Genomic DNA, 17,900 nt, shown 5'->3' on the forward strand with positions numbered 1-17,900 from the left:
AGTGTGTGTGTGTGTGTGTGTGTGTGTGTGTGTGTGTGTGTGTGTGTGTGTGTGTGAGAGAGAGAGAGAGAGAGAGAGAGAGAGAGAGAGAGAGAGAGAGAGAGAGAGAGAGAGAGAGAGAATGTAGGTGCCTACGGAGGTCAGAAGCAGCTGGAGTTGCATATGGGTGCTAGAAACCAAGCTTGGATCCTCTGAAAGAGTAGTACGGTCTCTGTACTATGAAGCCATCTCTCCAGTCTCCCACCTCAACTCTTTAAAAGCTATGGGGATTTATTTAAAGAAAGAAAGTACATCTCTCCACTACCAAGGCAATTTATTTTCATGTGTTTCTTTTGCACATGTATGTGTTTATGGTATGTGTATCTGTGTGTGTATGTGCTTGCATGTGTATGGACTCACCTGTATGTGTGTGTGTATCTGTGTGTGTGTGTGTGTGTGTGTGTGTGTGTGAGTGACCTCACCTGTATGTTTGGGTGTCTGAGCACATATATGTCTGTATGTGTGGAGCCTGACTTGACACCAATAGTCTTCTTGGAGCACTTCTTCCTTCAATATTGAGGCAGGATCTTTCGGTTGAGCCCTGAGCTTGCCTAGCTGGCTAGTGTAGCTAGCCAGATTCTCAGGGACCCCCTTCTCTGCTTCTCAAGTGCTGGGATTACAGGCTGGTGGCCATGCCCACCTTGCACCTACATCAGTGCTGAGGATATGAGGTCAGGTCCTCGGCTTGTGAGGCAGGTGCTTTCCTCACTGAGCCATCTCTTCAGCAGCCCATCCATTCTCATGTTTCAATAAGTGACGAATTTATACACTTAAAAGTGTCAAATAGTGGAGACTGAGAAATGGCGAGGCAGTTGCAAGCATGCGCCAATCTTGCACAAGATGCAGGTTTGGTTCCCAGCACCCAGCTGCTGCCCACATCTGTAGCTGCACATCCTGGGCGATCTAACTCCTTCTGACCTACAAGGGCACCAGACACACACGGCGCCCATAACTACATGCAGGTAAAACACTCACATACATACAATAAAAATAATAGCAAAATACCCAATGATAGAACAAGGACTATAATAGATATAAAAGTGACAGTCCCCAACTCTGTGCCCAAAGGAACCCACTGATAGCTTTCATGATTGACCTACCTATGCCTATGTGAATATCTATCTCCTGTTTCCTATAATACTGGCTGGAAAGAGAGGAGTCCATATGCACGGCCATACCCTTCGTCTCCCCCTCTCTGTGCACAAAAGCGCTTCATTCTTTCTCTCGTCTGAATAGTAACCCTTGAAAAACTGTCTTAAAGATTTATTTATGAATATGAATGTTTTGCCTGCATGTATGTCTGTGCTTCATGACTTGCCTTGTGCCTGAGGAGGTCAGAAGAGGATGTTGGATTCCCTAGAAATGGGACCACCATGTAGGTGCTGGGAACCAGTCGTGGGTTCCCCCTCCCCGCCCCTGAGAGCAACCCACCTCTCAGACATCAATGCTAATTCTCCATAAGGAAGCATCCTAGATTACACAACCAGTGTCTTTTTGTGGGTAGTTTTTCTTTGGGTTTAGACCAGCAGTGCTTCCGTGCACACACTTGTACATATCCCTTGATCAGCGTCAGTATCTATATAGGAAAGTTCCCAGCAGAGTATGACTACAGAAATGGGTACCTTTAAAATTAAATGAACTTTCTCTGATTACCTTCCAGCGATGACCCTGTCTGCCACGTTGGCCTCAGCCAAGTCTAATTGTTCTTCATAAATGCTTGAGAAAAGGGCCTGTCACTTAGTTTCTTGAGGTCTGAAGGGGTTTTTGTTGTTTTGTTTTGTTTTTAAGTCTCTGCTTGCTGTTCGGTGGCTTCTGTAATTACTGATTGCTTTCTGGTTTTTACCGTTTAGCAATCTGCTGTCTGTATGCTTCATCCCTTTCCTCCATGTTGGACTTATGACCAATTCTCTATGTTATTTGCATGCAATTTTTCTTAAGAGAGAGACAGTCTGTCCACTCTCCTGTCATGTGACTTATGAAGCCTCCTAACCAGTCCCTTTTCTCTTGGTTTAGAGCACACAGATCACAACTCCAAGAGCAGTTTTTAGGTAATAGAACATTGATCTTTGTCTTTGGGGTGTCTATGTGTCCAGCCCTTCCCCCAAAAGATTCCTTATTCCGGGAGCATAAAAACAACTCTTCACTTTTCCAAGCTTCTATGATTTTTTTAAATACTTTTCTTTGGTGTGTGTTGCTGGGGATTGAATTTCTGGGGCTCTTTTTTTTGGTTCCTTCACTGCTTTTTGTATTTAAATCTTTGATCCACTGGGACTCAGTGTTAGTGTATTGAAGGAAGCAGAAATCCAACCTAATTTTTCCTCTCTTAATGAGCTATTGATCCGGCCTCATTAACTGAGGAATCTCCTTTTCCTACTGTTTTTAAATGTCTCCCTTTCTCATATTAATACTCAGATGGACCTGCTTTCATTAAATGGAGTCTTCATTCTTATTTCTCGGTCTACTTTTTTTCTAGTCTAAACTATTTTCGTGACTGGAGCTTTAAACCAGCCTTAGCTGTCAAGCTGGGATAATTCTTTATATTATATTTCATTTTCAAGAATGTTCCAGATTAATCTTCATAATTGGTTTTATAAGTGAACTTAATATTATTTTAATTTGCACCAAGATGTGAAAAATTGCTATTTCTATTGGAATTTCATTCAACTTAAACATTAATTTATGGGGAAATGGTGTTTCCCTATTGGGCTGCAGTTTGTCCTTTAACTGAAGGCCTTCAGGGGTCTGTTTATACTTTATGAAAGTCTTTATAATGAGCACTCTGCAAGTTACATCTTACATTTACCTCCTGGATTCTTTGGGTTGGTATTTTGGGTAAGATCTTTTGCACAGTTTTGTGATTTAAGAAAACCACTCATCTGTGTGTGTGTGTGTGCATATGTTTGTGCATGTGTGAATGTGTATGTATGTATGTATGTATGTATGTATGTATGTATGTATGTATGCATGTATGTGTATGTATGTGTGTGTGCATATGTATGTGAATGTGTATATATCTGTGAATGTGTGTGTATATATATGTGTGTGTGTGTGTATGTGTGTGTGCTTATGTATGTGAATATGTATGCATCTGTGAATGTGTGTACATATCTGTGTATGTTTATGTGTGTGTATGTGACTATGTGTATGCACGTGTTTGTGTATGGGTAAGTATGAGTAAGTATGTATGTGTGTGTGTCTATATTTTTCTAACTTGTCTCCTTGTTCAGTGTTCTGATTGTTCCTTACTGCTTGTCTTTCAGAGCTCTTGTGTTTCCTGGGCCTAGCACACTCCATTAAATGATTCCACAAGGGTGAGAATTGTTGAGTCACTGCGTTTTGCCCAGCAAGTCTGTACTTCTTCTAAAAGCCTTGCTTCCCCTTCCTGACCACAGCCTTCTGGGTTCTCAGTTCCTAGAATACCATGCTCTATCTTGTCTGTGGGATTTCATGGATCTGCTTTTCCTAGTCATCATTTTCCTAGTCTCTGCTAAACAGTCACATTTTTCAAAGAGCTTCTCCTGAACCCCAGCTGTCATGGCGGTCTCCCCTTGCTCTTTGTGACGACTGCCCCTCATTGGCTGTACCCTTTGGTTATACTCATACCCTTAGACATCGGAATCCAGGATATATAAATAGGCAAAATACCCATACACATAAGGAAAATTAAAATATTAGTTATATATTTATATATCTACATATAAATATTAAATATTAAGATTAAATTAAATATTAACAGTAAATATTAAATATTAAGATAAAATCCTGATGACTGTAATGCTTTCAGCTGCCCACTCTATCCAAAGTGATTTTAATTTTTTTCCATTAAGGACCTCAGTAAGACTAAAATGTATCTATAAATTAAATCTAACAAAATAATTTTGAAAGTAATTTGGCAAAATGGAGTGCAGATGTGCTTTATGTGGTGGAATCTGAGAAAGATGTTTGGGTCCCTCTGAGCCATCACACTCCCGAGGAAGGTATACAGATGTCGGTTACTGTGTGGATATATGTGTGTGTGTGTGTGCGTGTGTGTGTGTGTGCGTGTGTGTGTGTGTGTGTGTGTGCGTGTGTGTGTGTGTGCATGTGTGTGTGTGCATGTGTGTATACATAAATATATATATAATATATGTGACTATATGTGTATATGAATATATGTATATATGTTCATATATGTATGTGTACATACATACATATTTGTATATAAATTATATCTAGATGTATAAAAGCCCATGTGTATAGACATCACCTTCTCTTCTACAAGAATTGCCTCCCTTCCTCTTGGTTTAGACTACCATGTCTTTCTATTTATGTTTCTATATTTTCCTTAAACATATCCATAGACAGCACATCTCTTATTACTTCGTTTTTATCTCTCTTTTTTAAATGTTTGTGTGTGTATGTGTGTGTGCACATGCACGTGTGCTTATGTATATGTATACATCTATAATGCATATGTAGAGGCTAGATGACAATTTTGCGTGTCTTCCTCTGTCACCCTCCACGTTATTTCTTCGAGACGGAGTCTCTCACTGAACCTTGCTCGTTTGCTCCTCACCCACTGGGTTATAGCCATTTTTGTGGCCATGCCAGTCTTCTTATAAAGGTACTGGGGATTTGAACTCGGGTCCTCTTGCTTTCATAGCAAGCTCACTTAGCCCTAGTTATGAACTATTACTGACATTGCGTGTGTTCTGGAAGTGCATCTGTTTTCACTGCACTCTAACTTTTTGACAGTTTCTCACAGTGCTCCTCGGATATTTTAAACACTTGCCTATTGCCTGTTACTGCACTTCTAAGTTTTCCACTGCACACTGAGAAGTTTTTGTTTTATTCTCTGTCTGTATTCCGCTGTGTGGAAAGCCATACTACAACTGACATCCCTACACACTCCTTGGGAGTGTGAGGGTTCAGGGGGACCCAAATGTGTTCTTTCTCAGATTCCAGACTCATGAAACACATCTGCACTCCATTTTGCCAAATTACTTTCAATCTCATTTTGTTAGATTTAATTCATAGAAACATTTTGGTCTTATTGCTGTCCTTAATGGAAAAAAAATATATATCACTTTAGCTGTGGTTGGCAGCTAAAAGTATTACAGACATTTTAATCTTGAATTACTCAAGTGTACTGAGCCCTCCTGTTCCTTACAGTAATTTATCTGCAAATACTTTTGCATTTTTTTCAGATGAGTAATCACATTATTCAAAAAAATTACTCACTTTGTTTCTTCGTTTCTAAGCATTCCAAAAAGATCTGGTTTTACTTTTATTGATGTGCCATTTAAACAAATGGGATTAAAGTATTTGCAAAGAAAATCAATGAGCCTCTACCGGACATGAAAAGATTATATTATTATTGTTGTTGTTATTATTTTGTATTTTTCCCTAAGCAACACAGAGTAATGGCAATTTTATATAGCATTATGTTATATTTGATATTATAAGTAATCTAGATGGGCTGGCAAGATGGCTCAGCAATTAAGAACAGCACTTGTGGTTACTTTCCAGCACCCAGGTCAGGTAGATTCTAAGACTGACTCCAGCTCCAGGGGAACCGGATGCCCTCCTCTGGCCTCCGTGGGTACTGGCACTCACATGTAAACACTCTTCACACACACATACACAGAGTTAAAAATGAATACATTTTAGAAAGTCACTTAGTGATTATTTCAAGCATGCAGGAGGGCATATGTAGTGACTTACAAATACTGAGCTGTTTGTACCAGACTCCTGATTATCTGTCAGTTTGAGCATCCTGGGGTGGAGGAGGTTCTAAAAACAATCCGCTGGGGACCCGGAGGGGTGAGTCTATGTAGTTGAATATATTTGTCCAAACGCATTCAGTTGCAATGCTCTATGTCTGTGCTTCTTATCACCTCTGCCTGCTTCCTTGGTGATTCCCTAGAAGCACTTTGTAAATGAAATGAAGCCTCTGGGTGAAGGCCCATGTGCTTATTTTTCCAATAAGATGAACACTTGGAATTTGCTTTTGCAAATGGAGACTGTATGGAGCAAGCCAGTACAACATGGACATCCTGAGTAGTGGTTAGGGTGCCTTTTCCCCTAGGAGGGTTAGGAATTTATCCTAGTGTTTTCTTTACAATCTTTTCAGCCAGAAATTCCACTAGGAGTTCATCTGTCCATTGCTTGACATATGGGCTCAACCTAATTTTATTTCAGATGGGATTTTATTCAGTATACAATTTCGTTAGTAAAAATTTTAGTTCCTACTATCCTGATATGTCTGGAATAAGCTCTTCTTGGGCACGGTTAATATTATTTTAATATAGTTTGAATAAATAATTTGTGTGTATAATTTCATCTATTTATGTAAACATGAGTGCATCTGTCTGAATGTATATACCTGTGAAAACATCTGCCTTTATAGCCGGTATCTTACTAAGCTTTCTGCATCTTGGCAATAAGATGACAGAGAACTCATAAAGAATGGTCTACCCATTCCTAGTCTTCAGTTCTTTGAAATGGTTCTAAAACTATACAAACCTGGTGCTTTTTGGACAGGAAATATTTGCGTGCCAAGCAAATCTTTAATTCTATGGGCTTCAGAACATTTTGTTAGTTTTTTTTCCCCCTTAGGGAAAAAAAATATGTTTTAAAAATCCCAGTTCTCTCTCTAAGCTTGATTCTAATAAATTAAACCATCCGTTGGCTCTGTTTTCTTTGCTAACAGTATTTATTGAGAACCTCTCCTTGTATTGTTTTTCCTCTTTTTGTCTCATTAATTCTCAAATTGCCTTAGGAGGCTGAGACTTGGGGGTTTTTGGAGGATTCAATTTGGGGAATTTTAGGGCCGAAGAGGGGGATGATGGAGAAGAGTCTAGACAAAACGACTGGATGAAGGCTTAGCCACCACGACGGGGCCGCATGTCTCATCCTGACAGGTTAGCAAGATCTCAGTAATGCTTTGTTCTTTTCACAGCTGTCAAGTATGAATACATGTCATGTTTACCATTTGTTTATTTTTCATTTTTGTGGAAATAAGTATCGCACTTATGTCGTGGATTTTTATGAGGGCTAATGATGAACGAAGACCTCTGCCCCTCCCCCAATCCAAAACCAAAGCAAAGCAAAGCAAAGCAAACCAAAGCAACGTTTGAAGCAGTGCGGGTAGTGTGCATGGTCAGGTCATTAATTACTTCAGTCGTCACTGCATCAGTGAAGTGGCAGGCCCAGGCTTGGAAAAACAAAACAAAACACCAAAACATGGTTGTCAGTAGACTTAACTATACAAGATGCTGTGCCCCACCCCGAGGGCCTTGCTACCTGGCAATCTATATCATGTTGGCGGTTCTCTCAGCTCTACAGTGAATGATAAACTGCCATGGAATGAAGTAGGGTGACTTGAATGTGGCTGTCTCTAGCACGTTAGAGACTTTCTGAAAACTGAGTTTATTCTTCCCATCATTAGATTTAACCAAAAAAGTCAGGCTGGAGCCAGAGGCCATACCCGTGAGCATCTCCTAGTGGTTGCTTGTTCAGTGACTGACTTACTCCTTAAGTGAGAATTTAACTCCTGCTTGTGTAAATCCACAATGAAAGAGAGCATCACCATTAATTAATTAATTAATTAATTTCTTGGGTTTTTTTTGGGGGTGGGGAAGAAGAGCCACGGTGTCATTGCTTTACAGTGTTGGGGAGACACGGAATATCTGCAGTTAGTGTAGCCAAAGACAGATTGACCATCTGGCTTTTCTAGATCTTCATTGTCCCATTTGATATCCCGTTACATGTGGCTCCTCAAATGTAACAGATAGAATTCAGCACTCAGTTCCCTTGTCACAGTGGGCACATTTTAGGGGCTCAGTCACCACACTGGCCGTGCGTGAGACATGATATTGGAAAAGACTTCCATAAACATTTCTACCACTCCATCCCCGGGGAAGTTATACTGGACAGTTGGATCCCACAGCGAGTCAGTAACAATGAATGCAGTGGGGATTCTGAGAAGAGACCTGAGTGACCACGAGGTGGCTGGCTGAACGCCTGTGGTTCTGACCTATACACGAGGCAGCTGGCTGGATGCCTGTGGCCCTGGAAAAACACGATTAAAAATAGTCTGCTATTTCAACAGATGCTTCACAATGTTAATTCTGGTAATTTGCCCAGAGGTCCTTGAATTCAGGAATTCTGAATCCATGTAGCACAAATTAATGCAATTTATTTATTTATTTATTTATTTTTATTTATTTATTTTTGTAGATCAACCTATGGCTCTCTCTTCTCTTACCCCACTCCTGACCACTGGTCATTTCCAACTCTTCCTCTCCACTCAAGCTTACTGTAAATAACCACTAAGACCCTGATCGCTATCAGCTGTAAAACATTTGTTCTCTTTGGCCGTTTTCCTGGAATGTATCATTAGGTATTTTCATTGCTTTTGTGCCCCAAGTGAATCTTTACCGAAGGTATTGTCCCGTTCTGACAACATTTACCAAGCAAGCCTAATTTAAAAAAAAAAAAAAAAATCATGACGTTTCCTGTTGTGCTTGAATCTCATCTACAAAGGCCCAGTGTGGTGCAGAGGGATAGATATTCTTCTGCTGCATGCAACCAAGCCACAGTACAGGATGAGATAGACGTGGGTCAAAGTCATGGTCAGAGGACCATGGGGCTAAGGGTCCTTCCCGTTAGAAAAGGGATGGCAGTCAGGGAGGAGAGGGTGGGGAACACAGCTATGTTGTCACAACTCTTGCTGCCCTTGTCGTCCACTGGAGAGTCTATTCTAATGAGAAAAGGGGTCCTGGATTGTCTTTTTATCTAAATGGATGCTCCCCCCAACCCCCTCCCACACGTCCAGAGTTGTAGTGGCATGCATGCTTGCCTCCAAATTGATTTCTCTGGTCTACTCAAAGCCTTTCCTGATGACGTGATATTGTCTCAAGCCTCAACTGTCACGGGAGTCCTCCCTGACCTCATTCCTGCCCTTCCTGCCTTATCTCCGAGACTCCTCAGGAAAGGAATCCGTAGGACTGCGTCACAGATGCCTCATTTCAACTGCTGGTAAATTGAGTTGGGCCAGGGGCGAGCCCACAGGCTTTCGGGGAAGGGCCCAACATCTTTATCTATCATCTCTACCCAATGGACGCTATTGATACTGACGTCAAGTTCCTGCATTTTCAACCCCTGTGCTCTTTCTTCCAAGTCCCTCAGGGATGTGGCCATCCAGTCTACCACCCCAGGCAAAACGTCCGCCACTTCTATGTTAGGCTGCACTCTGCCTGTTTCCACTCGGCAGCTCTTTGTGAATGATGTCAGTGGGGACAACCTAACTCGGTGGCCTCCCTGCTTAAACCTCTTCTTTTGGTCAGGACAATGAGCAGAGGCTCAATCTGGCCTACTTAGATGGTCTCCACCATACTTTAACCTCACCTAACCACATTCCTTCATTGCTGTCTGTTAATCATGCCCTGTAAGCTATCACCCTCAGACCCTGTTCAATTACTGTTAAGTTTAACTCATTCCTGTTTTGGGGCCTTTAAAGCTCTCTGACGCTTAAATTACCCTCTCCCAGTCCACTCTAGTTAACTCACGCTGCTTATCCGTTCAGTGGTGACTTCCTCTTAGGTATCACATTAGTCATCAGACTCCTCTCCCAGAATGAGGTCACCTTGGGCTGTTAACCTTCTAAGGGTAAATGACTTCTTTCCAGTGAGACTTTTAGGCTCCTCTGGGAGCCTCTTTCCATTTCCATTGTGTTCCCAGTTCCAAACAGCAAAGCCCTGGCAATGGAGGTATCTAGGTACATTTGATGACTAACTCAACAAACAGTAACTTAATGTGACCTGCCATCTTAGGAACTGGGAGACTTAGCCTGCCTGCCCTCCTTCACCCTCCCTTGCCAAGTTCAAATCTTGACTCTACCGTTTGTTAGTCAGACACTCTTTGGCAAGTGAAAACCTTTCTAAACTATAATTTTCTCATTAGTAAATCAGCCATAACCATTCATAGGCGAAGGAAGCTTCTAGTAGGTCCCCAGTAAGCTACGCTCATTATCATCAGTACCTCTCCAATTTGGAGAGCAGAGACTGGAAGTCCTCTGCTCTGGCCACAAAGCTCCCCAGGAATAAGAGACAGACACTCCCAAAGGAAACAGATAGTAACATTTTTTATTAAATATTACAGTGGATCAAAAAGTACAAAATATCTCTTGCCTGCTATGTGATTGGGAAACCATTGGCACAGAATACAGTATCAAAAGCGGTAATAAGTACAATTTGGAAAACATACAAAAATTGAGTGTTTATAGTTGGCTCAGCATTCTTCTGGTAGTGTTTAAAACTAGAGGCCAAGGCTACTCAATAACCTCTCCATTGGGAAATTATATAACATCACTGGGCCAGGTTGCTATATACAAATATCACCTTACAGAGCATCAAGGTTACATAGCTGGGGTTACTCAGAGTGTACAATATTTACAACACAGGGAAGTTTAAAAAAGTATAAACAGCCAAGAGATTACGCTGCTATTTTTTTTTTCAGAGTTCTTTCCGCCATAGGGAGATAAGCAGAATATCAAATACATCAACAGTCAACACTGGAGCGGAGATGCTCAAAGTCCCTGCTCCAGTGGTGTGGGTCTCACTGGGGCAAAACCATTCCCGTTCCTTTCTTAGCCCAGGATAATGAGTCAGACTAGACCACACGGGACTTGGCTGGCCACCACCAAATGTGACTTAGTGGGACAACACGAGAAGAGAGATAAATGGTTCTCTTTGAAGGCACACTACATAAAATATATTTCGTGGGACCACCTTGAAACTTCCATCAGACACACCGACACAGTGAAATACAGGACCCAAGGAGTCATGCACCAGAGGGCGAAGCTGGGTAAGCTCAACACTGAGACAAACCCTTCTATAGATGTCCTGATGAACAAGTAAAGCCGGGAGCTTCTAGCTAGGAAATAAACCTGTCTGACCTGTGGCAAATGCTACATGTTTGAATCAGTTACTAAGAAAAAAATACTTTAAGCCTAACGCTTGGTTGGGCTGTTATGGTATTTTTATTTTTACTTTCTATCTTATTTTTTAAGTTGAATTTCCAAAACTGAGACCTCCAAAGTTGTCTAGAGATGACATCTTTTTAAATATTATTTAGAATCTTCAAATCCCCCAACAAATTCACGGGCTTGGTGCATTTTGAATTGCAACATTTCTCGGAAGCCGCACTTGGTAAATGGATTTAGGACTCCGGTGCCAATTGGATTCCACAATTTCCTTTACAGAATAACTAATAACAATGGTTTGCTTGCAAAAAAGAAAGGCTTGTGCAACGCCATTCAATAATAAGGCCCCTTGAACTCAAACAATGCAAACAAAGCCAGATTTAAGACTTTTAAAAAATGTCCTTCTCAGCCAATGAGAAATTCAATGGTCTTTTTGAAAGATCTCCAAGATCTCCGTTTGGAGTTTGAAAACAAATAACACACCACTTCTACTGGGAGATTAACCACCCCCCCCCTTGGCCCCCAGGTCTTTGCATTGGTCCTGATGTTTCACGGAGGGTCCGAGCTCCCTACAACAGAAATAGCGAGTCTTCTCTCAGAAGAGATGAGAAAAAAAAATAGCTGGATATGTTGACATTGTTTGAAAATGGCGTGATTGAATTCCTACTTGGCGAACACATCACAAATCACCGCACTGAGGAAATCAGTCGCCCCATCTTACAAATGGGTGAGCTTGTGGTGGTGGGTTTTTTTGTGTGGGGACAGACATCGCCGTTTTGCATTGAGAGATGAACTCACAGGGACCATGTATGGATCCAGCCCATGTCTGCTATAGAATCCCTGGTTCCTTTTCTCCTCTTCTGATTCTGTGGCTATTCAATCTAGCGTCACTTTTTCATACTGTGTCCTAGCCAGTATCATGCTGGCTGGAATTGAGACCCACCCCCAACACACACACCCTTTTTCTTGTGCAACAACAGCAGAATATTCTGCATGTGCACATTTATGAGCTAAGTTATACTAATCTATCTATGGTCCTATTAAATATATAATATATATTTATATATATTATTCCACAGGAAGGTAAATAATTAATTGAAGCGAATGGAACTCTTAACACTGGGTCGCTACATTCTTTTGTTTCCACCTTTGGATAGCATGTTACTACATGGACTATTTGGCTTCATATCATGAGGACATTTCAATAAGAACGAATGGCATGCATGGCTTTGCGTTAAGAGCCGTAGATTCACGGTCACTGGTTTTGATTATTTTTGTAGTTCAGTTACCTATTCAGAGATGTTGAAAACCGTCATCAAGTTTCATAGACTTAAATATGTCAGAGGTAAAAAAAAAAAAGAGAGAGAGAGAGACTTGGTTAACTATGGTCCTATAGTCTACTGGCGTTGGTGGAGAAGAGGGCAGAGGGCTGCGGACTTCATCAAAGAAGTTTTCACCAGGGTTGTGTGCGGATGGGAACAAGAATCCACTCGAAGGATGCACTTGCTACACGTAGCAGATTTTGTGCTTTGGGAGCAAATGGAATCGTTGTCAAAGAGTGCCAGTCAAAAGACCTCCAAAGCAGATAGTATGGCCAAGTGGTGAAAAACTTGATACAAACCACTTTACGGGGACAAATACTCATCAGACCCAGGCCCTAGACACCCAAGAAGATGGCTTTCTTTTACAAACAGGTCATCCAATTATTCCTCAAAGATGTCTCCTTGGGAGAATCTGACTAGGAAACCCAAGAAGCCATCTGATGATGGCAATCACCCTGTCTCTTGATGGGCCAAGGCCTGGCTGGGTAGCCCAGTGGTCAGACATTGGGAGTTACACACTACCCTTTCCCAAGTCCCCTTTCTGCAGACCATTTGAAAGGTGCTGTTCCAGCACTGGCATGAGTTACCCTGGCTCTTGTCCTAAGTTTTGAAACTCCTGAAACCTCTCCTCAGCCCATGAAGTGGGGTCCACTCAGTGGCTTTTCACCAACAAGGTTTTTGTTTTCTGAATTCTCTGGTATGTAGGACGGGTTCACAGCCTAGATAAGGTGAGTGCAATGCTTAATATTTTCACATAATCCAATACTTCAAAGCAAAGCATTTGGCTGGGGGAAGCAGTATCTAAACTCTTTCAGATAGCCATCCCACTTAAGAGGGCAGAATCCTCCAGGCGCAGACCCACAAAGGCACAGGCTTTAAGCTAGCTTGTGTTCTCCGGGGAGGAGGGGGGGGGGAGGTGTTCTTTACAGTCTGTTCCACTAAAATCAGTTGCTTCAATTTGTAAACAATAACTTGACCACCCAAAGCTGCTCAAAAGAAGATGTGGTGGGGGCGGGGGGCTGGGGTGGGGTCGATAGACTACACATGGACAACTAGAAGAATCAGTCAGCCTTATAAACAGAACAAAACAAATCAAAACAAAAGACCTACAAACAGAAGGGATGCTGTTTAATTAAAAAACAAACAGATAAACAAACAGATACACAAACCAAAAAAAAAAAAAAAATACCCGAGGGCAGGAATAAGAAGGAACCGGGAGGGAAACACAACTACCTGTATGTAAATTAGGTGAGCCAACAGTGATACGGGTAGCTTTAAGAAGCGAATATATACAGTTTAACAGTGTTTCCTTCTCTGGATTGTTTAATAGTGTCAGAATGAAAGGTCTCTTTAAGTTTTACTATACATTGCATTGATTGAACTTGGTGAGTTTGATGACAGGGCGTCCCCTGGCTATTATGTGCCAGTCTTTCTTGCCCTTGCCTTTGAAAAGCCTGCCTCCCCCGCCCCCACCACAACTTTATGCTCAAGTTGCTTCCTTACCATCCAAACTCAGATGGGGTCCTCTGCGTTCTTCTGGGATAGACCACAGATACCTTCACAAGACCAACGTGAAAAGACAATGACCCCCAGGCCCTAGGCCATCTGTGTTGGAAGGGAGAGGTCACAACTGGCCAGTCAGGCTAGGGTTGTCCCCGAAAAGGTAGGTATGTACAACTCTATGGCTGGGACGAAACCAGATCAGAAGGAATACTGACTTCCAACTTTGCAAGCCAGCCCCTCCAAGAGTTGGTGCAATGGACCACACCATTTGGGGATGCTGGGCACAGCGAGGCTTACAGTTTTGTGCTGGGGTGTACGGATGACAGCTGAGAAGACGGGAAGGCAGCCTGAGGGTTGATACCAGCTAATGGGTAGATGCTGTTGTGCAACAGGTCCCCGTAGGAACTTCCTACAGGGGTGGCTGTGGCCAAGTGTCTGTACAGCTGCTGAGAATTTGTCGGCGATGTAAAAATTCCTCTCTGCATCACGAGCGAGTGGAAAGCCAGGGGTTGCATGAGAGGAGAAAGCACCGTCTGGTTCTTCAAGTACTGCAGAGAATGGGAGTACCCGGCCGGGAGCCTGGAGTTGAGGCCTGAATTACACAGGCTCCCAGAATACAAAGCCGGGAAGATAGGGGTGGAGAGCGGGAGCTTGTGCCCTTCCGAGGCAGCTCCAGAATGCCCACCGTAGGCGCCTTTGTTGCCCTCGCTCTCCTGTTCAGAGGCCTTTTCTTTCCCAGAAGCCTCCTTGGCTGGGTCCAAGGGAGACACAGCCCTGGCCTTTTTCCCGGCGATCACCAGATCTAAATCCTCCAGGCTGCGCTTTATGGGGCGAGCAGCTCCAATGTTCTGCGGGCTCATCTTCCGGTGCAGGATGGGATGGACCATGCCTTCCATTTTCCTGAAGTTCTCCAGTCTCACCTGGTGAGGCTTTCCTGACCTTGCAAGTGACTCGGGGTATTTCTTAGGGCCCGACATGGTCATGGGCGATACCCGGCAGGCTTTGGGATGACAGTCTCGACTCTGGTTGCTGACGACCTGGAACTGGGAGGTGCCTTTGATCTCCTGGGACCCCGAGGCGGAGTGGGCCAGGCCCAGGACTTTGCTGGTTAGTTTATGTGGGTTCTTGGGAAGGCTCAGATCTGTGGGTTGATCCTCGGTAGAGGCTTCTGCCGCTGCCACTTTCTTATCTTGCAGGTGGCGAGAAGCAAGATAATTGACGTGGATCTTCTCCGGGTGCTTGTGAGAAAGAAAGGCGCCGTTTTCGGATTCCTGGTACGCGTCCCTAGCGGCATACTTGGAGGACTGTTCGTTATGAAGATGGTGCTCTGTGTGCCGGTAGAGGCTATGGAGATGCGGGGATGAGTAGAAGTCAGCCAGGAAACTGGGCACGTGGGCGTGGGAGACGGCTCTCTTCTCTAACAGTTTATCCTTGCCCTCCTGCGTCTCTTGTTTGAGGATGTAGGAGTCTGCCAGGGAGCCGAGCTGGTGCTTGGAGAAGCCACATCGATGAGCATCGGACCGGCTCATTTTGTCGTGCTTGAAGATGTCGTTGATGCTCTTTCTGTCTTCGGAGGCCTTGTTTTTGAAGCTCTGAACATGTTGGATTACGGATGGCCGGCTGACGGCCGTGTGGTCAGAGCTTTGGCTGTGGTGGCCCTGGGACAAACCCGAGCACAGGTCTTCCCTGGCAATGAGTTTCTTTTTGCTGATCAAAGGGGGCGGGGAGCCATAGGGATAGCTGCTGGAGAGGCTGGCCCCACTCACCTGAGACAAAAGCTTTTTCTTAGCCAATGGGGACATGATACCGGGGTTGCCCCGGGAGTAAAGCAGGGGCGTGTAGTTAAGTCCATGGTTCTCATTCATGGGGCCGGTCAAGTCTTTGTCTTTGAACATGTCAAATGATTGGACCACAAGGACCTTCGGGGTCTGCTTGAGGGCAGTGTGGATGTCGTCACTGCCCAGCTGGTCCACCTTCACAGTGCAGTTGGCAATGTAATTGGCCGTGGCAGGGAGCTGCTCTTCCTCTGCCTCGTTCTGGCTTGCCAGTGGTGGCGGCTTGGTGGCGGAGAAGCTGGAGAAGGGTGCTTCTTGGAGGTCCTTCTCAGGGCTCTCTGTAAAGCAGCAGGGTTTGGCTTCTTGCTTTGAGTCCATCTGGGTGCTGGGAGAGGCAAGGGGCTGTTTGCCAGCCCCAGGAGTAGGAGCTGAATCTTTTTCAGGAGGCAAGGGAGGGCTTGGAAGCAGAGGGGCAAGGCCCTTATCTCCCATCTCCTCGGCCTCTTTCTCGCTGTTGGAACCCTGGTCAGTTTCATTGCCCTTTTCTGGGTCTGCTCTGGACACTGGGGCCCTCGCTCCAAGATCCTTGTGCCCTTCTGGTTTCTTCTTTACTTCAGGAGCAGGGAGAGGCTCGGGGCTGCTCTTGTGGCTTAACGTTTCTTCTTCCTTCCTTTGCTCCGACGAAACCTGGAAAAACGTCGTAGGAGACAGTTAGAAGAGAACCATGCATGCTGACACATTTCATTAGGAAACAGAGTATCACACACAGCAGTTATCCTTGAAGCCAGGCTTGTCAATCAACTCACCAAGTTTCTGTAAGGTTTTATTACTCCCCAATCATGGCTCTAAACAAAGAAATCTAAATTACAGAGACATTCAGGGAAATAAGCATGTTCGCTTCAGCCCCTTATCAGACACCTATCAAAACAGCAGAGTGACGTCCTGACATATCAGATCGTTCCGTTCTGATACTTAGTTTAATTCTAAGGTTGTCTTCTTGTCAAATCAGTCAATTATCCAAATAGGTTTTAAATCACATGTTGCACATGCACTTTGTGATGCTTCCTAGAAAGTTTTTTTTTCTTTTTTTTTTTTTTTTTTTTTGGTAACATCTCTCAAAAAATTGAACCAACCCCATGCCAATAACAAACAGGTTTATTCCTTGGTTTCCTTAAGAAGCGTCCCCTCCTAAGGAGTCAGTGGGATCCACTGGAAACCAGCTATAGTTATGTTATTCGTTGTTTCGAAGAACAATACAACGTGTTGGTCTTGTTAAAACACCAAAGACATAAGCAGATGGAAATGTGTGCATCCAGAGTGAGGGGATAGTCTAGGTCCTTCTATGACACACCAAACTCATTGCTATCAAAGCCACAAGTGAAATAATTCACATAACTCAGGTAGAATTGTTGCCTCCCAACACAGCTTTTCTACTTATTGAAATAAATCAGTCAGTGGAATGGCTACTTTTTTTTTTTTTTTTTTGGTAGTAGATATGGACACAATTTAAGCCATTTACTATCGAGTCATAAAAGCAATGGCATTATAAGTGTGTGAGACTGATGGACAAGCCTTTGCATAATAATAATGGCACGAAACATTATTGAGTTGCTCCTTCGGCCCAGTCACATCACTAGTACCTTTTCTGCTGTGACAAAACTACAGACTAAATCTTACCTTTGAGGAAGATTTTAAAATGTTGGATTGGGGGATATTTGGGAAAAGTACTTTCAAGGACTCATATCCATTTTGTGGATGTTTTTTTTCTCAAATTTACATGAAGATAACCCTGCTTGCCAGGCATATGTGATACCCAACAGTCTGACCCTCTTCTTGCATAGTAACTGTCTTTTTAAGTACAGATTTCATTCTTAAGCTTATATATTAAGAGACATAAAAATAGGAGAGTGTAAAAGGTAAACTGTTCAACTCAACAAAGTTTCTTTGACCTTGGCCTTCAGCTATCTCGGAGTCTTGCATATCTGTCTATAAACCTGATTTAGGGAGGGATTTGAAAGTTAGGCCAATGAAAGAAAAAGCATTTATTTCTTTCCTCTAAAGACTGTGCTTTCTGAACTACCTGGGTCTCACTCTGTACTTTGTAATCCCTGAGGAGAGTGAATATGACTAGACTTCTTCCCTCTTCTCCACTGCCTTCAGTTGTCAGGTAGAAAACATGAAAAACTATAATACGGCATTAAATGCAACTCCTAAACCTGGCTCACAGGTATGTTGAATTTGTAACATAGACCTGTGGAGTTGGTGGGCCTGGTTCTTACTGAATATATGATTTCA

At 43.1% G+C, this 17,900-nt stretch overlaps 1 protein-coding gene across 3 annotated transcripts in view; it reads right to left on the reverse strand.

Moving 5' to 3' along the window:
• Positions 1-10,143: 10,143 nt before the first annotated feature.
• Arid5b (AT-rich interaction domain 5B) overlaps positions 10,144-17,900 on the reverse strand; it is a 183,429-nt gene continuing 175,672 nt past the window's right edge. For all 3 annotated transcript variants that reach the window (XM_021173683.3, XM_029482611.2, XM_021173684.3), the window contains one exon: positions 10,144-16,292. In XM_021173683.3, the coding sequence (XP_021029342.1) occupies positions 14,124-16,292 (2,169 nt within the window). In that variant the 3' untranslated portion in view covers positions 10,144-14,123. The remainder of the gene's footprint in view (positions 16,293-17,900) is intronic.

Source organism: Mus caroli, unplaced genomic scaffold, assembly GCF_978045245.1.
Source record: "Mus caroli unplaced genomic scaffold, Mus_caroli_1 scaffold_9, whole genome shotgun sequence".
NCBI classification, from domain to species: domain Eukaryota; kingdom Metazoa; phylum Chordata; class Mammalia; order Rodentia; family Muridae; genus Mus; species Mus caroli.